Source organism: Podarcis liolepis (assembly GCF_965112155.1).
Source record: "Podarcis liolepis genome assembly, chromosome: 7".
In the NCBI taxonomy this organism is placed as follows: domain Eukaryota; kingdom Metazoa; phylum Chordata; class Lepidosauria; order Squamata; family Lacertidae; genus Podarcis; species Podarcis liolepis.
In genome coordinates this window covers 6,119,679-6,147,419 of record NC_139561.1, presented here as the reverse complement: position 1 = coordinate 6,147,419, position 27,741 = coordinate 6,119,679, and the positions used below count along the sequence as shown (strand labels likewise).

The 27,741-nt window shown below is 44.3% G+C and overlaps 1 protein-coding gene across 5 annotated transcripts in view; it reads right to left on the bottom strand.

The window, feature by feature from the left end:
• Window positions 1–25,684, bottom strand: part of GFPT1 (glutamine--fructose-6-phosphate transaminase 1) — a 47,060-nt gene extending 21,376 nt beyond the window's left edge. For 3 of the 5 annotated variants that reach the window (XR_014528656.1, XM_083514234.1, XM_083514236.1), the window contains exons 1-12: window positions 25,260–25,684; window positions 16,478–16,585; window positions 15,764–15,871; window positions 13,597–13,722; window positions 12,424–12,482; window positions 11,006–11,140; window positions 9,028–9,089; window positions 7,836–7,915; window positions 5,819–5,872; window positions 3,010–3,115; window positions 2,235–2,398; window positions 1,045–1,140 (exon numbers count right to left, since the gene is read on the bottom strand). Coding sequence is in view for 4 of the 5 variants with exons in the window: in XM_083514234.1 (XP_083370360.1) it covers window positions 1,045–1,140; window positions 2,235–2,398; window positions 3,010–3,115; window positions 5,819–5,872; window positions 7,836–7,915; window positions 9,028–9,089; window positions 11,006–11,140; window positions 12,424–12,482; window positions 13,597–13,722; window positions 15,764–15,871; window positions 16,478–16,585; window positions 25,260–25,266 (1,105 nt within the window). In the remaining variant the exon portion in view is untranslated. The remainder of the gene's footprint in view (window positions 1–1,044; window positions 1,141–2,234; window positions 2,399–3,009; window positions 3,116–5,818; window positions 5,873–7,835; window positions 7,916–9,027; window positions 9,090–11,005; window positions 11,141–12,423; window positions 12,483–13,596; window positions 13,723–15,763; window positions 15,872–16,477; window positions 16,586–25,259) is intronic. The other 2 variants (XM_083514235.1, XM_083514237.1) reach the window with 1 other exon arrangement.
• Window positions 25,685–27,741: the final 2,057 nt, after the last annotated feature.

The following is a 27,741-nucleotide window of genomic DNA, read 5'->3' as shown; positions in this document are numbered from 1 at the left end:
GTAAGACATTTCAACTAAGACTTCAGGAATTATATTGTTCATTTAGAGGAATTTCAGAGTTTCCCCTCCTCTCATCATCTACAGTGCACAGTAAAGGTAAAGGTAAAGGGACCCCTGACCATTAGGTCCAGTCACGGACGACTCTGGGGTTGCGCGCTCATCTCGCTTTACTGGCCAAGGGAGCAGGCATTTGTCTGCAGACAGCTTCCAGGTCATGTTGCCAGCCACTTCTGGCGAACCAGAGCAGCACACGGAAACACCGTTCACCTTCCCGCCGGAGCAGTACAAAGCGGTCAAAATGCAATCAACAGAATGCAGAGGTGGAATAGTGTGGAAGAACTTCTACCTCAGCTGTTTGATGGTGGAACCAACTATCTCAGAAGGTAGCGGACTCTCCTTCATGGGAGGTATTTGAGAAGAGGTTGGGCTGGCCATCTGTCAGGGATTCTTCAGTTGTGATCCCTGCATTGCAGGGGATTGGACCTTGGGTTCCCTTCCAACTCTGAAGGTAAAAAGGTAAAGGTACCCCTGCCCGTTCGGGCCAGTCTTGCCAGACTCTAGGGTTGTGCGCTCATCTCACTCTAGAGGCCGGGAGCCAGCGCTGTCCGCAGACACTTCCGGGTCACGTGGCCAGCATGACAAGCTGCATCTGGCGAGCCAGCGCAGCACACGGAACGCCGTTTACCTTCCCGCTGGTAAGCAGTCCCTATTTATCTACTTGCACCCGGGGGTGCTTTCGAACTGCTAGGTTGGCAGGCGCTGGGACCGAACAACGGGAGCGCACCCCGCCGCGGGGATTCGAACCGCCGACCATGTGATCGGCAAGTCCTAGGCACTGCGGTTTTACCCACAGCGCCACCCGCGTCCCTTCCAACTCTACAATTCTATGAATCATCCTTACATTACGTAAGGCAAAAGGGACAGAGAATTTCTCCGTATACAGACCATCCTGTTGTGTCCCCTCCCCCCTTAATCAGCAGTGCTTTATTAAGCAAAAGCGCCTCAAAAACCAAAACTCCATTGACATGCTTTTGACTTAGTTACCGGTGTAGTCATCAAAGTTGACTCTTCCTCTCATGGTGTTGACAACAGATTCTGGTTGTTCAAAAATTTCCTTTTGCATGAATGAACTGAAGTTACCTTAAAAAAAATAATAACAGCAGCAAAATGTAGACTGGATGGAAACAACACTGCAATGTTTATTCTGTTGACAAAGCTACCTGTTGATGGCAATGGCGACCACCTGAGAGGTGTCAGAACTGAGTTCTGGAGAGCTCTGGCTGAAAAATGTCCTGCTTACTAGTATGTATAGGAGAGTAGCCATCCTAATATAATTTTGTCCTTTTTGCTGATGCAGAAATTCTTTATATTTTCTTGTTTGTTATTTCAGAACGTGGTGTTTTATTATTATTGCAACTTCTTATATATAAATATTTTAGTACAGTGAACATGGGCTAAACAACATTGCCTGGGAAATGTAAAGAAAAGAATAAAACGCAGCCAATTCAGTTATGATACATAAACTACAACTGTGAAACAGCAGAGCCGATGGAGTCCTGCTGTTGGACTGTGCCACCTGATCATGATAGGAACAACTGTTTAGAAATTACTAAATGAGTTTTGATTTGGATTTTCCTCTTCCCTCCCTGTCTATTTCCCATTTTGTGCCATTTTCAAAAAAATTGTAAGCCTCCAAGTAGGTAGCCTGTGTCCCCGCAAATCTCCAAGAAGGATCTTCACAAACAAACACACACACCTGAAACTGGGAAGCCCTGACTATCAATGTAATGGGAATTGGGGTTGCTTGTGCGTAAACTGCAAACTGCTCCAAGCTGGTTGTATAGCTAAACCTTTCCCTGGTTTGACAGCCCTTACAACGCGACTGTCTCAGTCACTGGCAGAATCCGTCAGTGGGCGTTTCCTAAACTTCTTCCAACATAAAAATTCCTTGACTCCAAGTCTCCTCCTAGATTCTCTGCGCGGAAGCTTTCTGTGCAGCGTAGGCGTGCCAAGCAGAGGTCCTGTGCTCTCTCCGCTGATCTCACTGGAAGAGTATCGGAGCCTCCCCTCCGCCGTACTCTCAGCCTCCCCTTTCTTCCTGGTGTCCCCTGGATTTCCTTCCCCAGCGGAAGCTCTCTCTCTCTCCTTGCTAGTTCCCTCCCCTGCATCATTGGGGAGCCTTACCTCTCCTCTTGCCTCTGATGGCAGTTCCCTGACAATCAACATAGACATACCCTTCATGATTTGCTGGAGCTCCATTTGTAGGGTCTGGACAGCGCGACTAGGATGATCAGCCGCTGTGCGCTTGACTCGATGGATGGAGAGACGGCCATCCACAACAGCTGCCACATCATCATCCTCCAGAAAAATCACTCGGTTGGTGTGCTCAATAACTGCACTGTAAAAGAGTAGAGAATGGTTCAACTTCCATCTATGGAAGCTACAAGGAGAAGAATCTGGACTATTATGCTTATGGGCAAATAACTTGTAAAATTCACAGAATAGGCACATTATAAAAACAATTGGACTCCAGTTATCCAGTAATGAAACCATATTAGAACCAGAGTGTTTGCAAGAGTAGATATACCACTCTTGAGATAAGAGTTGAGATGACTGATCCTATTGTATTTTTATATAAACTTTGAAATACTACTGCTACTAATAATGATGATAAATAATACAATGCTGAATTGGAATACAACTACAGCCTCCCCTCCAAAAAACTATGAAGGGTCTGCAACGTAACATATTAACTAGATCGTTTTTAACATCATTACTTTATCATTTTACTGTAACCTACTTTTCAGCTCTTATGCAAATTTTATTGCATTTATTTAACCCTCTTCCATTTTTTTTACAGGCCCTTTTAAGACCAGCTAGAAACAAAGATCATGACTGATCACAAAATCATTCCTGTTTAACATAAGAAAATAGAGTTAATTGGCTGTGCATTCCAAAAACATGGTCTAATTGGACCCGACTTTGGCTGACTCCACAGGGGCCACAGACCTCGCATCCGATGCAAAGTAGTACTCCACCGCTTTCTCCTCGACAGGAAAGAGGCAGGTGGTGCTGTCCACCCGGGAAAGGCTGCAACTCCCCTTCTTGTCTTTGCCTGCGGAGGCAAGAGAGCTCAGTTAGCTGCCATTAAGAGCGCACAAAGCAACTGACAGCAAACGAAGGCACCTCATTCCTTTGATAAAATTCACCCCAAGTCACCAAGTCACAGTACCAACATGAAGCTTCACTTTCTTAAAGGTTGCTGGCATAGTCCACGGGAATATTTCCTGCAGAAGCACCATTGAAAGGAAGTGGGCAAGACCAATGCCACTGCCTTTTCATTTCAACAGGAGCTGTGCAGGAGGCTTTCCCAGGGAGTCTGCCTTGTGCAATTTTATTTTGTTTATGTACTTCTTCCATTTATAGCCTACTTTTCCTCCACACAGCTCAGGGAGGCCAGCGGACTTCTCCTCTGCATCACCATTTTATCCCAACAACCCTGTTAGGCTAGGAGGCAGTGACTGGTCCAAGGTCATCCGATGAGCTTCTCGGCTGAGTGAGGATTCAAACCCTGGTCTCTCAGGTCCTAGTCAGACACTCTTGCCACTACACCACACTGGCTCTCAGCTTTGATGAAGGATGAAGGGTGTGAAACATTTGAATGCCTTTTGGTGTGGAGTGGGGACTGTCATGTAAAAAGGACAGTCTAGCTTTTCTTAAAAACACGATTTAAACTAGCCAATTTCTAAGCAATTCCGCATGCACAACATCCAAGCCTTTTTGAATTACCGTATTTTGTGCACCATAACACTCGCTTTTTTCCTCCTAGAAAGTAAGAGGAAATGTCTGTGTATGTTATGGAGGAAATGCCTACGGATTTTCCTCCTCTAAAAACTACGTGCGTGTTATGGTTGGGTGCGTGTTATAGAGCGAAAAATACGGTAGTTCTGTGTTTGTCAATTAAAAAAAAAAGATGACAATCAGGTGTTCTTAAACTTGAATTCAACGTGGGCCCTGGACAGGCAGCTAATACAGGTGTTGGGTTGCTGCCCTCAAAACCTCAGAGCCAGAAGAGCTTTTCTGAAGACAACTGAGCTAGCAGGAGTAGTTTGCATTAGGAGAACTTGGACTGGGGAAGTGAAGAATGTATTTTGAGCAGGCTGCTCTAGAGCCAAGCATGTTGTACCTTAAAAAGTATTGATTCAGGATGACTCTCACAATTGTCAGAAATACCAAGGACCAACTGTGGAGGCAGAGCATAGCCTTCATGGCTGGCAGCCATTGATAATAATAATAATAATAATAATAATAATAATAATAATAATAATAATAATAAATTTTATTTATATCCCGCCCTCCCCAGCCGAAGCCGGGCTCAGGGCGGCTAACAACAATAAAACAGTATAAAAGTATAGCATAAACAACACTCTAAAATCATTCATTATAAAATTAATTAATTCAGGCCACTGGCAACCATTGGGCCAGAGCTCCGCGAAGATTGCCGAGGGAGGGAGTCAGGCTGTGCCCTGGCCAAAGGCCTGGTGGAACAGCTCTGTCTTGCAGGCCCTGCGGAAAGATGTCAAGTCCTGCAGGGCCCTGGTCTCTTGTGACAAGAGTGTTCCACCAGATCGGAGCCACAGCCGAAAAAGCCCTGGCTCTAGTTGAGGCCAGCCTAACTTCTCTGTAGCCTGGGACCTTCAAGATGTTTTTATTTGAAGACCGTAAGTTTCTCTGTGGGACATACCAGGAGAGGCGGTCCCGTAGGTACGAGGGTCCTAGGCCGTATAGGGCTTTAAAGGTTAAAACCAGCACCTTAAACCTGATCCTGTACTCCACCGGGAGCCAGTGCAGCTGGTGTAGCACCGGGTGAATGTGATCTCGCAGCGAAGACCATTGGCAGCCATTGATAGCCCTCTCCTCCATGAATTTGTCTAATCCTCTTTTAAAGCCATAGAAACTGGTGGTCATCCCTGCATCCTGTGGGAACGAGCGCCATAGTTTTAGTATGAACTGTCTAGTTAAATCTATGGAACTGGCTCCCATAGGACACAAGATGGATTGAAGTCTTAAGACACCTGACAGTCAGAGCTATTGAAAATATGGGCATGTTCTGCGAAGAACATTTGCACACAAATGATTTAAAGCAGCAGTGAATCACAGAACAAGCAGCTCTTCCTTAAAGGCAAAGATATTTGGATTTGCTTATATATTTTTCCTGGCATTGCCCCCATTTTTACCATGATTATCTACCCACTGGCAAACTGTTAGTATTCAGATCAGTACTTGATAGCACCAATGTTAAATGTATTCTAAATTTTAGTATTAAAACATGGCTCTCATGTTGATACTGACTTAAAAAAGAAGAAGGCCAGTTCCAGTTAAGTCAGACATCCTGAAATCTGGATGTTGGTTTCAAATTAACAAAATCAGCAGAAGGCAGAGAAACCAGAGAAGGCGAGAGAGGGGTCAGAGGACCTTTTGGTTAAGTGGGAAAGCCCCATTAGGATTCTCGCATGCAGATTCTCCCGCCCCAATGCCATCTCTTTAATATGTTGCCATCACTTTCCATTGAACAAACAAGGTTACACATCTTGACAATCAAAATCCAAGAACACTGTTTCTGTATGCACTTCTGCACCCAGAAAAGAAGGCTAAGGAATGAAAAGTTCTGCTCAAATGAACATAGCAGCAGACTATACCCTGTGAAGCTGGTCCCTCCTCTCAAATGGAAAGCAATCAGCTACATATTAAAGAGAAAGTGATTGTCTTAATTCATTTTCAGGACTCCTCATCGAATGAAGAATTATGTCTCAGGCACCTTTCTCCATTTTAATGGATATTCCATCAATAGAATGATCCATAGGTTGTGTGGCTGAAAGTGCAATATGAAAAAAATAACTTCAGCGTGTCATTGACAACAAGAGAAACTTCAGCAATGTCAATTTAAAATAAAAATTAGAGAAAAGCAGAAGGCAGACTTTTCGCTTGGAAGTGCAGTTCACACGGCGCTTTTTGAGCTGTGTTAAGTCCTGCGAATTTCAGTCCCATGGGGCCTAGATGAAGCTGTTTTGCAGCAGCAGTAGAGGGCTCCTGTGCCCATTGTCCCACTTGAATACCTGAATTAGCATTTGCACCTGGGATAGATACTTCCAATAAACCTTCATAACATGACTAAATGACAGGTTGCATGGAAAGGTGAAGCATCAGCATGGAGATACTTGGAGCAGAACAGTGGGAGGATATCCAGCTACAAACCCCTGCCGAGTCACAAACTTTGCTAGACAGTGTTCAGCCAGTCACCTATCCTGGGTTGCTTGCTGAAAGTTGAGATTCAAATAAAATAAACAAAGAAGGGGCTATGACGTTAACATATGAGAGTGCTGGAGGTGAAATAGTTAAACAAGTTACCCAATCAGGACCCAGGGGGTGGAGTCAGAGGAACTATAAAACCAGCTCTGGGAGGGGCAAAGGGAGGAGTTCATTGCGAGTTGGGTGGTTGGTTGGAGTGGGAGTGAATTGGGATAGAGTTTGTGGGTAGGTTGAGTTAGTGTAGCGAAATAAGCTGCATCAGGAACATTTAGGCGCTAGGAAGACAAGTAAATATCTGAGAGGTGGTTTAGTGAGGGAGAGCAGGTAGCGGAAGTTATAGATCTGGATAGGCACCCCATGATTGTAATTGACCGATACTGTTTATGAAACCACACGCTTGTTAAACTGCAATAAATAAACAGAAGTTTATGTTCCAACTTAACCCTGACTGGACTCAGTATTGTACCAGGTAGGGCCTGGGTGGTGGCAGCGAGAAATAAAGTGGTGGCACAGGGATCAATAGACGGTGAAACGTCCGGGGACCCTGTGTGATCGCCACAGGGGCCAATAAACCTTGCTGTGGAGATACTGGAATTCTCAGGCAAGCCTATAGAACTGTAGCATTAGTTGCCATCCAGTTAAAGGGAATAAATACATTCCTAAAGCCTCAGGGATGTTCTGCTGGGGGACAAGATGAGCTGAAGATACTGGTCAGTCTTCATACCAGACAGCTAAGGAGCCATGTGCACAAGGTATATCGTGATATTATGCAAAATGAGGGGAGTCGCTTACAACCAAGCTGCTCACTGTGTATCTAAGGGTGGATTGATTTAACAATCATTCCTTCCCTCTGCCCAGAAATCTCTAGGAACAGTACAGGGTTTGTGAGAGTTGGGGAAGAAGAGGCCAAGCGGGATCTCTAAGCAAGGATTCACAGCACCTCCGCTAAAACTAGGACCACAGGGATGCGTTTAGGGAAACTGTGATGCATCAGCTGTTGCAAAGCCAATACAGGTTTGTAGAGCAGGTCACAGAACTGTAGAGTTGGACGAGCCCCCAAGGGCCATTTAGCCCAACCCCCTGCAAGGCAGGAATCACACCTAAAGAATCCCTCAGAGATGGCCACCCAAATTCTGCTTAAAAGCCTCCAATGAAGGAGTGCCCACCACCTACCCAGAGCCATGACTTCTAACATTATAAGAACAGAACTAGATTTTTCTGCACTTTCCACAATCCAAATCCAACTAAGGAACGCAGTGCACAATAGGGTTTGCTTTTTAGAAGTCTCCCATAGCATCTCATCTCCATATTAATAAGGTATTGATTTAGCATATCTGAAGAAGTGTGCATGTACACAAAAGCTCATACCAATAACAAACTTAGTTGGTCTCTAAGGTGCTGCTGGAAGGAATTTTTTAATTTTGTTGTAATTTAGCAGATAGTACCAAACTTCTCACTTCTGCCACACTTGCGTTAAAAAAGAAGAAGGAAATGAGTTGAGAAATTCTTTGAGCTGTGATATTTACCTGTTCTGTACAGTATTGGAATGTGGTCAGTAGAAAGCTTGTGCTCACTCCGCACTCCAATGAGCAGGGGGCTTCCTCTCCTGAAAACAAGACATCCAGCTGTCATAGCCAATAAACACTGGTATCTGCCTCAATTCTTCCCTTTGGAAGGCCTGATCACATTTGCAGCTTAGCTAAGTGTCAGCACAGCCAAGTTGAAGGATATAGCCAAGGGGAAGAAAGTTTGGCCTGGAGATAGCAAGTTCAAGCAAAGCACCCTGTGAGGAGGGGGCAGGGCTATGGGCCTGGGGTGGTGTGTTTGTGTCAGACCAGGACACAGATCCAAGCTTCAAAATTGCACAGAACAAAAAAGATGGGGGGGGGGGACGTCACTAATCTGATCTCAATTATAGCCTGCAAATGGCAAACAGCACTAACTCGAGATCTATATAGTTCAGAGTTGGGCAGCTTTTAAGCCAAGACAGAATGCAGTTAAAAGCATCCCAGACTAGCTGAATGTTCACAATCTGTGAGACAAACTCTCAAGAGCCCTGGATTTTGAGACTGCAATGATGTGCAGACCAAGCAAAATCTTAAAAGAACCAAACTGATTACCATCTGAGGACTTGTCTGTCTTACACATATCAGATGATCCCTGACATGCTTACTCAAAAGTCAGTACCGCTGAGATCAGTTAAGTGCAACAAGATCACTGCCTTGAAAGTCCCTCTTTCACCTAATGGAACCAAGGGAACTACAGGTCTGGGTGAGGCAAGCAAAGGATTTTCAAAAGAGGTTTCCAGACCCTTCACAAACTACAATTCTCACAATTTTTTGGAGTAAGCTATAGAACTGATATGAGTGCAAACATGACTTTAACTACCCAGATTCAGCTGGAAAATACAAACAGTCATTGCAGTCAAGATGTTAATTGTTTTGCTAATTTTGAACTGTTTGTGGTACTTCATGGATAGGAGGAAAGAACATTAAAGAATGGGCTCATTTTTCTAAGAGAATATTTTTGCATCAGCAGGTAACATGAAAAACAGGGAATATTATACCATAAGGTCACATAACAGATATGGCAAAGAGAATTTCCTCCAATTCAAAATTGGCTAAAATCTATGATAGCCTATCAAAAAGAGGGTGTGGGTGCACAAATAATGAAAATGACCTAGAGAAACACAGAGCATACTACTGGGATGGTATTTACCTGGTTCCAACTGCTTGACCAGGATAGTGAACACTCTTGAATACAAGGGCAAATGCACCTTCCTTGTGGAAAAACAAACAAACACACACTTTACTTTTTCAGTTAACATCATTTAAATGTTTTAATTAAAATATTAATATGCAGCCTTTGGGAGAATACTCTTTCAAGGCAGCTTACAATACATTGCAGCTTAAAAGTCTCAGAAACAGTATACAGTGGTGCCCCGCAAGACGAATGCCTCGCAAGACAGAAAACCCGCTAGACGAAAGGGTTTTCCGTTTTGGAGGTGCTTCGCAAAACGAATTTCCTATGGGCTTGCTTCGCAAGACGACAATGCCTTGCGAGTTCCTGCGGGTTTTTTCCCCTCCCCCCTTTTTCTAAGCCGCTAAGCCGCTTATCAGCTGATCCGATCAGCAGATAAGCCGCTAAAAGCCGCTAATAGCGCTAATCCATCAATGGGCTTGCTTCGCAAGATGAAAAAACCACTAGACGAAGAGAATCACAGAATGGATTCTTTTCATCTTGTGAGGCACCACTGTACTGAGAGACCAGAGAAACCACCTAAAATTACTGAAGTAAGTATCATCAAAGCCAACAGCAGAAACAGAGCAACCTTTTAGGGAAGCCATGAACAAGTGGTTAATTCCAAAGCTGTGGGGCTGCCCCTCTGGCTTCCACTGCTTTTGGAGACAGCAAATTAAAAGGAGCCCCACTGCTGACCTCAGAGCACCAGGAGCTTGGCATAAGTGAAGGCAACCCTTCAAATATCTCAGACACAAAACACTTTAAGCCTTTAAAAGTCAGAATCAGCATTATAAATGCACTAGTAACCAGGTCAGCTGATACAGTAGGACTATCTCATGTTCCTACCACCCATTTCCCAATAAAATTTGGGACACTGTCAAAAATTTCGAACCCACCTTTAAAAGGCAGCCCCAGGTACAGTGCACTGCAGTAGTCCAGTCTGAACGTGACTGGCAAGAGCCAACCTCTCTTGCTGGAGAGACAGTCCAAGCTGGTAAAATTCACTTTGTGCCACCACTATTTCTTGGCTTTCCCAGTTAGCATCAATGTCCAGGAGAGTGCGCTTGGTTCTTCAGGGACAAAGTAGCCCCATTCTGGACCAGCAGCCCATCAAGCGTGGGAGCAGGCAATCTCCCTACCCAGCTCTGTCTTATCTGGATTTAATCTCAGATTGTTTGCCCTCACCCACCCAGGACCACCTTCAGGATTTCAACAGGGATGAGAAGTTGGAAACAAGAGAAGGAGCTGTGTGTCACAGCTGGCAACACCTCGAGCCAAATCTCTAGAAAACTGATTGGAATCTGCTTTTCTTGTGTCCTTATGTGTTTCTCCTGGAAGTTTCGTGCAGACATTAAAAAGCATGTGGAGTGGGCAGGCTAGGCTCTTGTGGCACAGTATAAGTCAACGGCCATAGGATAAAGCAGAACTTCTTCAACACAACCTTAATTGTTCCACAAGAAAAGACTCCCAAGACCAATCTGGATGAACAGGATTTCAACACTGTGACTGACTATAACAAAAGCTGCTGAGAGGTATTATTATTATTATCATCATCATCATCATCATCATCATCATCATCATCATCCCTAGTCTGAGTATCACAGGATATTCTCTAAATTAGTCAATTATCTTACATCTAGTTTGGTAAAAGCTATGAACTAACATTAATGTTGCAAACAGGATCCTGGCTCTTTCATTTGCTCTTTGCTTATCATAGAATTGTAGAGTTGGAAGAGACCCAGAGGGTCATCTAGTCCAACCCCCTGCAATACAGGAATGTCTTACATTGCTGACTAAAGCAGCTGTAAGAGAAAGCAGATTGCTCTATACCAGCAACGGACTAAGCAATTCCTGAAACCTCACCATGAAACATATTAAAGGGTCTGGCAAAACGTAAGAATTGTATATTGTCTCCTATGGGTGATAAGTGTTTTACGAAAAAATGTAGAATTACCAGCTGTTGGATGACCCTTTCTACCAATGTGGTGTAGCTGATATCGTCACTTTCACGGTTGTCATACATGTACTTGACAAGTTTAGCAATTGTCTCAGTATCAGTCTCGGACTCAAATTCATAACCTTTGCTTTCCTGAAAAAAACATTTAAAAAGTATGACTTGTGTTAGTCAAAACAATGGAAATATGGAACATGGCACATGGACAAGGGAATATCTACTACACACTATTTTTGTATCATAGCAACCATATTCTAAAAATATTGCACAGGCTGCTCCTGTTTCTTACAACTGCTCTACTTTCATTCATTAATTTCAAGTTCTCCTGCTCAGAGAAAGAATCAAATAGAATAGATAAAGGAATGCAGAAGCAAAAGAACCATGTCTTGATGGGCATGGTTCCAGCTCACTGCTGCGCTCCTACAGAAAGCAGAGCAGATGATAACCACACAATGCAACCAAGCTAGTATGGAACCCAATGGCAAAGTTCTCAAAGGCTAGAATGGGTTGGGATTCAATTTTTGTTGGTTAGGGAGGGGAAGAGTGGCAATAGCATTCTAGAGCAGCTGATAATATATCTTGTGCCACATATGACCGTGAACAATTAATAACCCCACAACCTCTTTTTGCAAAGAAAAATTCCAGAGGGGGTTGCTGTGTTGTCTGTGGCAACAAACACCACAAAAAGTCTTGTGGCACCTTGAAAACTATTCCTGGAAGTATATTCATCTGCTCCTTAGATTTCTTAATTCTACTACTTCATCTGAAGTCAATACAGTACCATTAACCTAATAGAAACATGATCACAATACACACTTAAGCCTGAAAGAAATGAGAAGCAAGATAAAATTATCCAGCTTTGGTAAGATTGTAATATTCTTTATTATATAACGCCACTAATGTTCATGGAAGAAGGCCCATAAACTCAGTGACAAGAGTGCATGCTTTGATTGCAGAAGGTCCCAAATGCAATCTGCGGGCAGGAAAGGGAGAGCTGCTACCAATGCTGGCTGCGGCTGTTGAGAGTTACAGTTATGGTTATAGTCCAAAACACCTGGAGGGCATCAGTTTGGGGAAGCCTGGTGCAGACAGTACAGCATGAGATGAAGCAACAACCTGAATTGAGATAAGGTGCCGTCCTGCATCCCTAAGGCACTTCACAGGGTGACACAGAAGATACCTATCAGCCCAGGGGAACATGCAATCTAACCACTCCTTAAAGTTATAGCACCAGCTCATGTAATAGATACTTCAAAGGCTTCCAAAGTGTCTCCCTTCTCAGCATCCAAAGAATGCTGGCATAATTTGGGAACAAAACTACCAGGCCCAAGTGATTCTCTCCTACGATACAAACACAAGCAGATTCAGACTTCCCACTTTGTTTAAACTCACAGCACAGCACAAGGAGCTTCACTTACCAAAAATTTCTTCAGGTCTTTGTAGTTTGTAATAATGCCATTGTGGATAACAATAAATTCTGAAACACAGGGGGAGAAAACACTTTAGGAGCTAGGATCATAAAAGAGCCCGCAAAAATAGGGAAGCATCCCAAGAGGAGAAGAAAAGAGAGGTGCCAAGCACCTCGTTCAAAGGCAAAGGCCTGAAACAGAAACTAGGATTCCCAAAGCCAAGCCAACCACAAGCACAAGATAAATGGATGGTCGAATTTAATAAAGAAAGTACAATCCCTGCTGGGCTGCTTAACTTAGAGTAGTTTAATGCCACCTGCTGCATCCAACTGCAGGATTAATTTACTTTATCCCAGACCCATTTACAGCTCAATTTCCTAATGTAAGAGAGAATGTAGGCCATCTTCCATGTGGGCCATTACCCAAAATTGATTTCTGTACTAACTACACCAGGAATGGCAGTTGCCTATGCTAAACAGGATGTATCAACAAAGTACAAGGTAGCCGGCAACTCAATTTCAGCCCCGAGGAGCCTTTCGAATTAAGACACTTAACAGATTAAACGAACCCTTACAACAGATTAATGGGAATTATAACCCATGCTTGTAACTTTGGTAGTATTTTAACCTTAGTGCAATACTAACAGCAGGGCTTTATAGCAGTCATTACAGTGCCTCAGATCACAGGTTTTTTAATCTAGAAACAATATAATCAGTGAGTACTCAAATTTAACCTTTTCTGAAAATCTCTATAAGGTAATATATGATTTATTCTGTAATGCACGACTTACTTTATTTAAAAGCTATTTTAAAAGCATTATCATCTGTGAACATTCTGCATATTTAAAAGGAGTTGAGACCAGCCTTGTTTTTAACTTGAAACAGTCTTTAATCCATAAAAGAACTAAATTCTGTTTCCCAGTGTAGCTGATTTTTGGTTTGTTGGGGTTCTGCGGTCTGACTATCTGCCTCCTCCCACCTGGAAATAAAGGCTAAGACCACTAAGATTTACTTCTTACATGTCTTGTTACCTGGTACTTTGTTCAAGAAGATGAACACAGCTGTCCAGGAATATTGCCTGCCCGACACTTTATCAATTCTGAACAGCCATCAGAAGCTAGGACAAAAGTCCAAGCGCCACCTCATCCCTCACACCCACCAAAAAGTAACGGCAATGTCTTACCATTGTTTTTATCGGATCGCTGTGGGTGGCTGTTGACAGGATTGGGCTCGCCGTGGGTGGCCCATCTGGTATGGGCAATTCCAAGATGCACATCAAACTCAATGTCCAGGTCCATATCCTGTTGTTCTATGTAAAGTGGGGGAAAGTTCATTCCTAAGAGGATTCCCTACTCTTATTGAATGGAGGGAAAGGTTTCAGCTGACATCACCCACTGGCTTCAGAAATGCAGCGTGAGGCTTTACGAAGTAGGCCAAGGCTTTCAGGGTACTCATGAATGTGAGCTCTTTTCTAACATTTACAGATCTTTTGCATGTGTTAAGTGGTCCACTTCCACCAACACATAAATTATAGGTGGGGAAACTCTGGGCTAAAGGTCAAATGTGGCCCTTCAGACCTCTCCATCTGGCCCTCAGGAGTCTCCCCAGGCCACCACCCCCCATACCAGCCATACTCTGCACCCTGCTGGAGTGTTTTTGCCTGGCTGAAATGTGTATCTGAGCTCTAATCACACCTCTTGCTGGATGGCAGACAGAGAGGGGCATGAGTGATTGTAGAAAGCAGCCTCATGAACAAAGGCAATGTTTAAATTCATTACTCTACCAACTTTTTCTTCTGGCTCTGCCCATCATTGGCATGTGTTCCCCTGGAAGGATGTCCAGAAGCGAATGTGGCTTGGGACAAAAAATGTCAACCACCCCAACCTAAGTTCTGACTAAAGCCAGCCAACTCAGTCAGCAACATTTAAGATAAAAGTAAGTCCACAATGCAGAGGTCCTCCACCATGACTCTCTGAAAACAGCCATAGTTTAAAACAAAGTATTATCCACAATATTAGCACACGCTGTTGTTTCCTGAATAGAGGGCATTGAACGGAACACAAAACATGAGACGTTTGCTTCTCCATTGTTTACCGTTTTCCCACCCAGAGATCATACCAATTTAATACTTGCATTTTTCTAGTACATAGAAAGTTAAGAAAATACCTTCTTATTTTGTGGCTGTATCAATTTACCATGCTTAGAACATCAACATTTGATTTAAACAATTCCTAAGACCAGCAGCAACAGAAATATATAACTGCTGTATAAACTAAATCATTGGCTGCAATATGAACAAGGATTCTACTCACACATTCCATTTTAATTCTTTATTTTTGTCTTTACTGCAAATTCCCTAACAGCTGAACTATGATTTGTATGTGCCCTCCAACGCAGGACTGCAAACCAGCTTCCATCCATGGTTTGGCTGGTGGTGCCAGTTTGGAGAGCAAGCCCAAAACATAGTTGGCTAGTTTAACAGCAAATTCTGGTTTGTGCTAAAGAGGAAGTAACTTGCATTGGAGCACATAATGCAGGCATAGGCAAACTCCGTCCCTCCAGATTTTTGGGACTACAACTCCCATCATCCCTAGCTAACAGGACCAGTGGTCAGGGATAATGGGAATTGTAGTCCTACACATCTGGAGGGCCGGAGTTTGCCTGTGCCTGACATAATGTGAGGGATGGAGGGGAACACATATGAGGCCACTCAAGCAGCATTAAACCATGGTTTGGCGATGCGTGTGAATAAATCCACGGTTGGGAACTTCAGTAGTTTCTCACTTGGCAAAGGTGGTCTGGCTATCTGCTGTTATCAGTTTATAGGACACTAGTTTATCAGTAACAGACAAGAAATGAGGTCTCAGCTGTCTACTCTGGAAGGAGATGGACAAGACAATGCAGAGTATGTGAATTCCGCTATCTTGTGAACACTTTTTCTTCATGCATACTCTCTGCTACCATTCTCCCTATTCATGCTGCCTCTACTATAACCAGAGAGAGAGAGAGAGAGAGAGAGAGAAAGGGTCTGTGTTCCAAAGGTGACTGAGATGTTTGAGTCTAATTGGCCAAAGAATGACCCAACAAGAGATCATGCAATATCTCTATATTTGCTCTCAACAGGCAAGGCAGACGTGCAGGAAGGATAAGTAAATTCGATTTGTCTGAGAACTGCATTATAAAAATGAATATATAGTTTATCACTTAGTATACCAATGAGCACAGAATGTGTTGGGAAGTGTTTTCAGTTTGTACCTAACAATGCATTGAAAGACGGTTGCTGAATGGTATTGAGATCAGGAACAAAGACCACCAAAGGGAAAAGGTGGATTGTGTAGGACTGGACTTACTGTTCACTTCTTCATCCAAAGCCTTCACTTTCCCCTTCTTTTTGATGAGTGCAATTTTGCCAGCATTGGCCTCCCAGTCTTTATCATTGCCTCCATCAATTCCAACTCCTAATACAAAGAAAACGTAAGGTGAATCACACACACCTCATTTGGCTTGAAATATTAATTGGTCTGCTTTCCAAGATCATTAACCTAACTTCCACAATCATTTTTCTACAGGCTAGAATAAAATTGCAGGGTTTCAGAACATTATGGCTGTTCATAATTACAAGAAAAGCCAGTGCAAGATTTAGAAACATAACATTGCCTAGGTGTTCCCTTTTAGCCATTGGGCTGCATTGCTTGGGACATTGAAGAATATCCAAGCATTCCAACTGCACAGGGTCAGTTATGTTAGCCGTTAGACTCTTGTCAAACAATACAGCTTCTGTGAGGAAAATGACATTTCTTTCATTGGGAAAAGACATCTCAAAAAGCCTAGTGAGCTTTAAACTTCATCCAAATACCTGTGCACATAACGGTTTATGTCGAAGATATACAACTAAACATGTAAACTTGTTGCATGTGAAATGAAAGGTGGAATAAGTCACACCAAGCCTTGCTTCTTACACACTGCAGACCATGAATTTACTGGCAACCACATACTTTTAAAACCGTATCCACAGAAAAAAAGTTTGAAAGATAAGGAATCCAAGGACAGGGTGAGCAGCTTACCAGCAGAGTCATATCCTCTGTACTCCAGTCGCTGAAGCCCTTTGATGAGGGTCTCCAGGATCTCCCGTCTTGTCCGGGGAACGTGGTAGTTCAGGTAAGCAAAGATGCCTGCAAGATTGATTAAAAATTAAAACAAAGACTATATACATGCAATACTGCATTTCACTTTGTAACCACAACTATGAACTGAAACAACGCTTGCGTAGGATTTCTATTAGCACAGCCCCCAAAGTGTTGTAAATAAACTCATTTTTATAAAACATTATAAGCCACAGGAAGAAAAAGCACCACATTTTTTTTGCTACATTTCTCCCAAGCAATATGTGTGTGTGTGTGTGTGTGTGTGTGTGTGCGCGCGCACATATACACAATTAAAATTGTAAGTAAAACAGAGAGAATGTAAAAGCAACTGCAGGGACGAGAGAAGGATCCATTAAGAAGGGGTTTTTTGAAGGAAGGATGGGATATAAATAAAATAATAAATACAATTTAAAAAACATTTAAAAGCATAAAACATATTCTAGATGAGTGCAATGAAGTGGCTCCACTCTGCAAACTCTAGAATGGAGTGCAAGGATGTAGGATAAAGAATTTTGAGTTTGCATTACAGCCTTCCTTCAAAAAAAAACCCCAAAACCCTTCTTTGATTCGGTCCTAGAAAATCTAGCAGGCTTCTTGTGGATTTTTTAAATTATCTCAGTAGCTCCAGATCCCCTGATTTAGGCCTCATCTCTGCTACCATCTGCATGAGAAAAAATACACCACACATTCTGGAACTTTTACATTTTAGACACTGTAGGATATATTCAGTGCTAGTTCAAATCAGAATAAACCCAATGGGTCAACCCCAAGCAATAACAAATCCATGGATCCCACAATTCCTGGGAAGTCTCAGAAAATAGCACCTGGAAAGTCAATAATGTGCTCCTACCTCTCGAGCACAACAAATGAGTTGCCTTGTCACAATAATGACTTGCATGCTCAATACATACCGCATTTGAGATTTATAAGGAAATCCTTATAATCTCCATGCATGAACTCCCTCTGTGAAAGGGCACTGGCATACTCACACTTTCTTAGAAAGTGGGCAAGGCACAAGAAGCAGGGGAAGAAGCCGGGTGGGGAGCTTAAGTCATGATATTCCAGTTTATCAAGATTTCAGACAGGTTGTCAACTCCCAGTGGCTACAAGGAAGTGTTCAATTTCATTATAGCCAACAAAGTTAGTAATTACGAGCACTTCACTGCAGTAAAGCATTCCAACTCAAGAGAAGAGCTTTGGAACCCTTCCCATCCCAATATAACTAAGAAAAAAACAAAGAAGAGACTGATTAACTTTTGGAACTGGCACAATTGATCTTGCTGAAAGTCTGTCTATCCCACCTGGTGCTCTTCTCCTTAGACATGCTCCAATATTGAAAGTCAGGTGCAAGAAAAATGCATGAACTGGAGGGATGTAAGCAATGGGGAGAGACCTCGCTACTCCCCCACCCCTTTCTGCGCAACTGGACTGGAGGACATCTGGGTGCTGTCCTCACAACTAGACTGAGTCTCAAAATTCTCATTCTTGCCTAGGCTAATCCTTACAGCAGGGGTAGGCAACCTAAGGCCCGTGGGCCGGATGTGGCCCAATCACCTTCTCAATGTGTCCTTTTATTTAAAATGCATCTCTGGGTTGTTTGTGGGGCCTGCCTGGTGTTTTTACATCAGTAGAATGTGTGCTTTTATTTAAAATGCATCTCTGGGTTAATTGTGGGGCATAGGAATTCGTTCTATTTTTTTATCCAAAATATAGTCCAGCCCACTACATGGTCAGAGGGATGGTGAACCGGCCCACGGCTGAAAAAGGTTGCTGACCCCTGCCTAACAGTGACCACCCCCAGCAGCAACCATTCACATTTTCTTTCCAATTCTAGCCCTTACCTCTCAAAAAGGTGCACAGCTGGCCAAAAAAAAAACCCAAACCCTCCTAGAATGACCAAGGGGGCGGATCTCTTTTGGGAAGCCATTGCAAAGACAGGGGGCCACCACTGACAAGACCATGGGTAGGCAAACTAATGTTGACCTGTGATCTACCAGCAAGCATATCTTTGGCTCTGGTGAGAGCATGGAAACAGAGACACACACACCCCACATTTGCACCATGCCTAAAGAAGTGCCAGCCTTATACCACAAGCCTTGGAGACACCCAAAAAGCTGTGGGATTTCTTAGTTAATATGGCAAGCCAACACTGGTTGACCCCAGGGGGAAAGAAGCACATGCCACAGATTTATTGTTCATGGCTAGGCGATATATTGATATATTGTTCAAAACCAGTTTGAAGACCCTATCGTGCTATTGGTTTCATAATTTTTGGCTGGATATTGCAAATCATTCTGATGCATGGCTTTTTTCATTTTGCCCAATCTCAAAAAAAGAAAGACGCTTTCAAACTATTTTTAAGGAAATTCGCCAACATTTACACTTCCAACAGGGGTTGCCATACGTCCAGAGTTTCCTGACATTTCAGCGCTTTCTACTCAGACATTTGTTTCCAATGGCCAAATCCCAGCTGTGTCTGTGAAACTTTGGACATATGGCAACCCTACCTTAGCCCTTGCTCCCTCCAAGTGTACAAGCACTACACTAATTTTAAGGTGTGCTTCTAATCACATATTTTTACCAACTAAACATACACAGCACACTCCCAAGACCACTTCCTCATTTGCATGAGTTGAAAAGAAGAAAGGAAGTAAAATGTTACAGTTAAATAAATTTACTCATTCAGCTCATAAATAAGATCATAGTCCATAGGAGGAAATGTTCTCTATGTAAATTCTGTGATGACAGGGTTGAAAATAAGTTCCCAAGAAGAACTGTTATTAGCTCATCTAGAGAGCCACCTAAAAGGGGCAGATGGAAAGAAGAATCACTAACTTTTGGCAGGTCAAAGCTCTCTACCTTATTGTTTGGAAGCAAATATAATTTGTCACCTAAAGTACAGTAATATATTACAAAATTACAAGAATCAGTGCCCAACCTCCTAGCAGCTATTTCACATAGCTGTCACATCCTATACAGTGGTACCTTGGGTTAAGTACATAATTCGTTCCGGAGGTCCGTTCTTAACCTGAAACTGTTCTTAACCTGAAGCACCACTTTAGCTAATGGGGCCTCCTGCTGCTGCCGCACCGCCGGAGCACAATTTCTGTTCTCATCCTGAAGCAAAGTTCTTAACCCGAGGTAATATTTTTGGGTTAGTGGAGTCTGTAACCTGAAGTGTATGTAACCTGAAAGGTATGTAACCCGAGGTACCACTGTATTTCCAATATGTTTTCCTTTGTAAGTTTTCCAATAGGTCACTTCTGTAAGGCTAGATATCTGCGCTAATAATTACTACTGGCGGTGCAGGGGCTCCCTAAGTTTTAAACACTAGGAAAGAATAGACCCATGCAGTCAGCAGAATGCAAGACTAGCACAAGGCTGCCCTTGGGGGTCTCCAGACATGGCCCCACTCAGAGCTGTGTAAAGGGCAGTTTGCAACTCCAAAACTTGCCTGGAGGCAACTGTGATTCACCACAGATAAAACAGAAAACTGTATAGCTAAACTTCAGACCATAGCCCTGTCAACACCAACTGGCCATGGTCTCTGCAGCATTGCTGGGGAGGAGTCTTCCCTAACCTACCTGGAAAGATGGTGGGGATCAAACCAGGGACCTTTGGCACGGAAAGCAGAAGCTCTGCTACTGAGCTATCATCCTCCCTTTTAAAGTAGTTTATTTCCTGCTGTCCCTCTTCTGAGAGAGCCCAGTTAGAATTCACACATTCAGCTGTGTTCAGCCATGACTACTGCAAGTCACTACTTCAGAATTCAGATAAAAATAGGGGGGTTTAAGAAGGGTTGTATTTGTGTAACCTTGAAGTCAAAAGAATTCTATAGGCCTCCTTAGCTTGATATCAGCAAGAAATTGGAAGCTACCCAGCAGAAGGAAGAGCAGGTGCTTGTTTCACTCCTGGTGGCAACACCTGGCTGTGAAACATGAGGGTTCAGCTGGTGGGTTGAGACCAGAAACTCGACTGCAGCCCAGCCTAAACCAGATTGGTTCAGGTGCCACACTTCCTTTTGTACTTGTTTAAGGTATGGGTTAAGCTTTCTGGAAGACGATAAAGAACACAGCGGAATGATAGAATGCAGGGGAAATTTAAAAGGGGGGGGTGAGAGAAAGGAACAGAGAGAAGGTAAAGAATGACCACATGCAACAAAAATGTTTTAGTTGGCCCCATGGCTCATACTGGGGTTAAGAGGCATGGTGGAGAGAGATCCTTTGGATATGATAGTTGCTATGAGAGCACTTGCGCTGAAGGGCAGGATAAAAATATTTATTTCACTGCAGATGTTAAACAGAGCACCAGTCTCTACACTTAGTCAAACCAAATGGTCAGAAATGAACACTGTGTGCTCTACTAGGGTGGACAATTTCACAGCAAGTCAGATCCCAAACTTTAGTTGTACGCTGAAAACCAGAACAAACTACCCATTTACGAGAGCCAACAATCTCACTCTATTTTGCTGAACAGGAAAAAACTGCTCTGTCAGTTCGGGCATTTCTTATTTACCTATAAATCAATGGTTGGAATCTGCTCTTAGTCCTGTAGTCAACCCCCCTCTCCCACCCCTGGCAGTGTAACCCACTAAGCTATGAATAACATATCAGATTTTGAAATTATTCCAGTTTGATGCTGCACCAGTTTAATTATTAAAAGAAAGTGATCTTGTAAGATTTGCTCCCATCCTTACCTCTGCAGCAAGTTTAAACTGGTTATGAGTTTCACATTCAACTATGAACAAGGCATATATCTGCTACACTGGTTTGTCTGGACATCTACATTCTACCTGGGCTGTTAACAATAGATGAATTATACTTATTCCATCAAAGAATAAGCAAGTAAGATACAGAAAGGTCAGGGTAAAGATAAAACTGAAGGGCAATAAACCCTACAATTTCAACCATGCAAGAGAAATAATCCCCTCAGAAATATGACCAGAACAAATGGCATTGGCATTGTCAGTCTCCATCACTCTAAAGGCACGAAATTTTGCTTTCTCATTTTGGAACAAGACAGTCAAGAGGCTATAACTGTATTCAGAAATATTTTAAAGGATATGTTTGTAGACAAAGAACAGATTATGCTATGCAATCTGAGAATCCCACACATTCCCAAGATTGAATTCACAGAAAGACTTGAACTGTGCTCACAGCAAACTATTTATAGCATAAATTGCCTATTCTATTCTTAGCACTGCCCCATTTTCCATTTTCTGAGGCCAATTTGCATAGCATTAAATGCACATGAGCAAACTGTGACTGCAGCTCTTCTTCCCTTTGCTCTTCAGGAGAAATTTCTCGTGAACCTGTGTCCCACATCAAAAAACCCCCACACCGATACCTGAAGGTGACAGAGTACAATAGAAATCCTTACGTGTTAAGAAAGCCGAAAAAATAGTGGATATATGGGGAAGTTGATATATGGCAGAGCATGTTCCATCTCCAACACCTTCCATGTGCAGCTGGAAAAGACTCCTGCTATAAACCCAGGCGAACCACTGCCAGTGTGGACAATTGTCTAGATGGGCCCAGTGGCCTGGGATTCAATAAGACCTATGCTACGTCTGCACACCAAGAGAATGCAAATGATAATTCAGGGCTCAACCAGAAGGTCCTGGTTCACTAGGTGGCCTCAAGCAAGCCAGTTTTGCTTTTCTTCAGAGCCTAGTCCTTTGGAATATGGGGAGAATCATATTGACCAATTTAACTTAGAAGGAATTTGTAAGGATGAGTGGGGTCATGTGTTTTGATTTAATTTATTTATTTCGTAAAATTCATATACTGTTCGAAGCAGTTGATAAATGTATGCACATGAACACAAAAAGAGCTATATACATACACACTTCCAATATTATTAAGATAATAATGAGGCAGTCTTATCATTAAGTTCTCTGGAAAAGTTCGGCGGGTGAAGATCAGGGAGCCTCATCTGTAGTTGCACCCTTTATGAATTTAAGAATAGAAGAAGGGCCTGCTGGATCAAACCAGCATCCTGTTCTCACAGTGGCCAACCAGATGCCGGCCCGGCGGGAAACCAGCAAGCAGGAGCTGGGCATGTTTAGCCTGGAGAAGAGGAGGTTAAGGGGTGATATGATAGCCATGTTCCAATATATAAAAGGATGTCACATAGAGGAGGGAGAAAGGTTGTTTTCTGCTGCTCCAGAGAAGCGGACACGGAGCAATGGATCCAAACTACAAGAAAGAAGATTCCACCTAAACATTAGGAAGAACTTCCTGACAGTAAGAGCTGTTTGACAGTGGAATTTGCTGCCAAGGAGTGTGGTGGAGTCTCCTGCTTTGGAGGTCTTTAAGCAGAGGCTTGACAACCATATGCTAGGAGTGCTCTGATGGTGTTTCCTGCTTGGCAGGGGGTTGGACTCGATGGCCCTTGTGGTCTCTTCCAACTCTAGGATTCTAGGAATGCAGCACAAGAGGCCTCTCCTCTCCTGTGGTTTCCAGCAACTAGTCTTCAAAAGCATTGCTGCCTCTGACCATGAAGGCAGAGGCTAGCCATCCTGGCTAGCAGCCATTGAGAGCCCTTTCCATCATGACTTTTTAAAGCCATCCAAGTTGGTGGCCATCACTGCCTCCTGGAGGAGTGAGTTCCATAGCTTAACTATGCACCACATAGTGGAACATCATCACCAGAGATATGTGCCTAGCATCTCTTCTTTATACTTTTATTATGTCTGTTTTGCTGTGCTCTGAAGTGTTTCTTTTCTTTCTTTCTTTTTGGTGTTTTAAATATGTATTTCATGGTAGTCATCTCACAACATTTTTAAAAAGAAAAAAGGTGCAAAAAATTTTTTCCCCATTTAATCTCTTATTAGCAATGATCTTATTAATGATGATGCCTCTGGAATTGATCCAAACACCCCTTGCCTTTTGCCTACATAAGAGGACTCTCTTTTCTTATTCCACGTCCCCTCTTCTTCTGTGCCACGTTAGAAGCTGCTTTTGAAACTCAATAAGGTTAAACAGCACCTTTCAACACATCAAAAGGATGTGCTTGTAGGCAATGGGCAAACACAACGTCAAATGGGGATTAAATGAAATATTAAATCTTTCTGGAACCACCGTAAACAGCTCAGTGCGCAAAACAAACACCACGTAAAGAGTAAAAACCTACATGCAAGCCAGAGATACGGAAGCAGCCCTTCCACCTACCAGCACCAGCACCACTGGCAAACCCTAGCTTCAGTACAAGTTGCTAGAAAGGCAGACAGCCCTGAAGTTGGTGTGGAGTAGCTCCTGAACAGGCAAATCTGCTTTTCTACCTGTCTACCTGTCTGACACACACCTATGCTCTTCCTCTACTGCACGGATGGCTGCCACCCCTTCCCACCCCTTGTTCCCCTTTATATTTCTAGGTTAACATATTGTCATATTGTTGTATTTAGGCACCCTAAGCTTAACGGAAAACGAAGTTGAAAACATCTCCCTGCTGAATTCTGCCAATTCACCCCCTTCCTTTATCATCAGTAATCTAAACCCGCTTTCCCAATATCACACACTCGTCTACTCTCATGCTAATTTCCCCACAAGCCTCACTTGCACCAGTCCCTCAAGACATCTGTCCCCTTCAACTTCGCACCCGCGTAAGATTTAGGCTGTAAGCTCCTTGGGGCAGAGACCTGTGTTTTGCTTATGCTACTGGTCTTCAAAGCACCACAGACCCTAATGCCACTACTACTACCTCTACTGCTACAGTACTGGGTCACTACAGTGGTACCTCGGGTTAAGAACTTAATTAGTTCTGGAGGTCCGTACTTAACCTGAAATTGTTCTTAACCTGAAGCACCACTTTAGCTAATGGGGCCTCCCGTTGCCGCCGCGCAATTTCTGTTCTCATCCTGAAGCAAAGTTCTTAACCCGAGGTACTATTTCTGGGTTAGCGGAGTCTGTAACCTGAAGCGTCTGTAACCCGAGGTACCACTATTACTAAACCAGTTGTAGAGCTTTTCCCCCCCTCTTCATTATTTTCCTGATTTTGCTTTATAATAAATAATAATAATAATAATAATAATAAATTTTATTTATACCCCACCCTCCCCAGCCAAGACCAGGCTCAGGGCAGGTATACAAACAACTGATTAAAATACAACTTATTTAGGTTTCCTAATTGTTCCGCAATGTTCAAACATGAGGTTGCCTGTAAACAAACCATCTCTCTCACCCCCCTGATTTCCATCTGCACATTGACACTGTCCCCACTACCCTCCTAATACCTCCCTTCCGAACCACCCTGAAGGCGAAGGCACTCTGCACATGCTCCAGAGAGCCACTTTGGACAGGGGAGGGGGAGGCCGGGCTAAGCCCCTGGGTCTTTCCCTCTCTACAATGATGGGGAAAGAGTTGGAGGAGTAAAGCAAGTGCGGTGGAGGAGGAAGCAGCAGCAGCTCAGAATGGGGGCCCAGAAGAGAGGCCTTGCCCCCTCCCTCCCCTCTTCAGGCGCACTCTGCACATGGGCTGAGGAAAGGCTCCTGCCTGAGGCCGTAGAGCACGAAGGGGCCCCAGGGTCATCTAGCCCAACCCGCTGCCGTTTGCCCTGAGGGAAGCGGGCAACCCTTTCGAGAGAAGCCGCCTCGCCCTGGCTTTGGCCCCTCAGCATCGCCCACCTCGCCAGCCTTCCCGGCGGGGCAGCCTCCACCCCTCCCTCCCTCCCCACCGGCCGCCTTCCTTCCCTCCTTCCTCACCGCACATGGTGGCGCCTGAGGAGACCGAGCAGGGCGGCTGGGAGGCTGGGCAGGCGCTTCCTCGCTGACGGGCCGGCGGGGACTGGCGGCTGAGGAGGCGGCGGCGGCGGCAACGGCGTCTCCTCCTCCTGCTCCTCCCGCGGACAGCGAGGGGCGCAGGCTCCCTGCCCGGCCCGCGATTGGGCCCGGCTCGGCCTAGCGGGCCCGGCTCCTCCTCCGCCTCCGCCTCCGCCGCCTCACGAGGCCTCCGGGCTGCCGTGTCACTCGGGGCGACGTGGCAGCCGGATCAGCATCCGCCTCAGGTGGAGGAGCGGGGAGCCCCGCAGGCCGGAAGGGCCGCGCTCGGGCGGAGGCGGGCGGGGGGCTCCAGGCCGGGGCCCGACGAGGCGCCCCCTTGGCGTTATTGTGATCAATAAGGTTAATGCTACCATTCTGGGTCCCCTGGTTGGTGGTGGCTCGTGGCCCGGGCAAAACAATGCGCCCCTTGGGGGCTAATAAGGCACACACACCCCATTTGGGTCCAGTTACAGATACACTTCAATCTCCCAGGACATTCTATACAAGATCTCAAAGTAGCTGTTTTACTACAAAGGAATTTCAGAAATAGACTGGAAAGAGAAGCTGCTGAATTGCAACTCATTACCAAACTTAAAACCATGGAGAGACCTGGTCTGAACAGAGACATTGGATTCTTATCACATTATACATGACTAAGCCATTTTTCACCTTCTCACCCCTTGCCTTTTCCTGCAAGACCTATTGCAGTCGTTAAGAGTCGTCAACAGGCTCATCTCAGCTGTCTGCCAATCTCCCATTCCCACCACCCTTCTGAGTAATACCCCTCCCCACCTTCTCACTATATAGAAGGATCTGGCAACTTCTGTCTCAGTGTATCTGAAGAAGTGTGCATGCACACGAAAGCTCATACCAAGAACTAACTTAGTTGGTCTTTAAGGTGCTACTGGAAGGAATTTTTTTATTCCCCCCCCCCCCCATTTGGGGTTAGATTCAGGTAGGGAGCCGTGTTGGTCTGACGCTGTAGAAATATATAAAAAAATTGTCCAGTAGCACCTTAGAGACCAACTAAGTTTGTTCTTGGTATAAGCTTTCGTGTGCATGCAACTAAGTTTGTTATTGGTATGAGCATGCATGCGCACGAAAGCTTATACCAAGAACAAACTTAGTTGGTCTCTAAGGTGCTACTGGACAATATATATAGACTGGTAATAACAGCAGTCCCCAAAGGCTGTTGAAATATATATATATTTCGACACCCTTTGGGGATTGCTGTTATTACCAGTCTGCTTTTTTGTGACTCTAGGTTGCAGCAAAATGAGGTGTCCCTTTAGGGGTTATCAGCATCATTCTGCTTTTTGATGGTGACACTGCAGCAAAATGAGGCACCTCTTTGTGTGTGGTTGTTATTATCATCAGTCCGCTAGCTGGTGACTCCAGGCTTGGGCAAAATGGGACTCCCTTTGGGGGCTATTTATGTACAGTAGTACCTCTGGTTACGTACTTAACTCGTTCCAGAGGTCCGTTCTTAACCTGAAACTGTTCTTAACCTGAAGCACCACTTTAGCTAATGGGGCCTCCTGCTGCTGCTGCGCCGCTGGAGCATGATTTCTGTTCTCATCCTGAAGCAAAGTTCTTACCCAAGGTACTATTTCTGGGTTAGCGGAGTCTGTAACCTGAAGCGTCTGTAACCCGAGGTACCACTGTATTTACTACCCTTCACTTTTTTACTTTTCATTTTGTGCCTTTTGCCCCAAGATCCCAGGGTGGGATTAGAACACACTATGAAATCAGTTTTAAAATAATTTGCCTTTCCTTCTTTGCCACAGCACCAGATCATTGTGGGGCGTTTTAAAACAATGCCTCCGGCAAAACTCCAGAGTTGCTCGTTGCAGCTTTATGGAGCCTCCATGCTCAGCAACAGTCTTATTGCCCAGTACCTGGTGCAGGGGACAAGCAGCAAGGAGTGGTGGTGGTCCAGTAGCCACCTTCATGCCCCCAACTGATTGCAAAGGGGTCTTGCTTGGCCTGCCCTGGCAGCCCTACCCGTTCTCCCGCTTAAAAGAGGCAGGTGGCAGAAAAGGCCCCATGGAACCCTTCCATACTGGAGAATGGCCATCAGTCCCAAGAGACAATTCTAGGCCAGGCAGGCTAATGGCCAGAGGTTGTGTAAGGCAACTTCTTGTAGCGACTGTGGGCCAATGTGGTGCAGTGGTTAGAGGGTCAAACCTGGACATGGGTGGGACCACGGTTCAGATCCCCCCTCTGCCATCATGAAGCTCAGTGGGTGACTTTGGGTCACAGACGCTGCGTCTCAGCCTAACCCACCTCACAGAAAGGGGATAGCCATGTATGCTGTAAACGTGGGATATGAATTAAATAAATCACGTGCATGGCGACAGTGGACTAGGTGCTGGGGGCGCACAGCAGGAGAGGGCAACCTTTTGCATGCCTAGTTTGTGAAGCT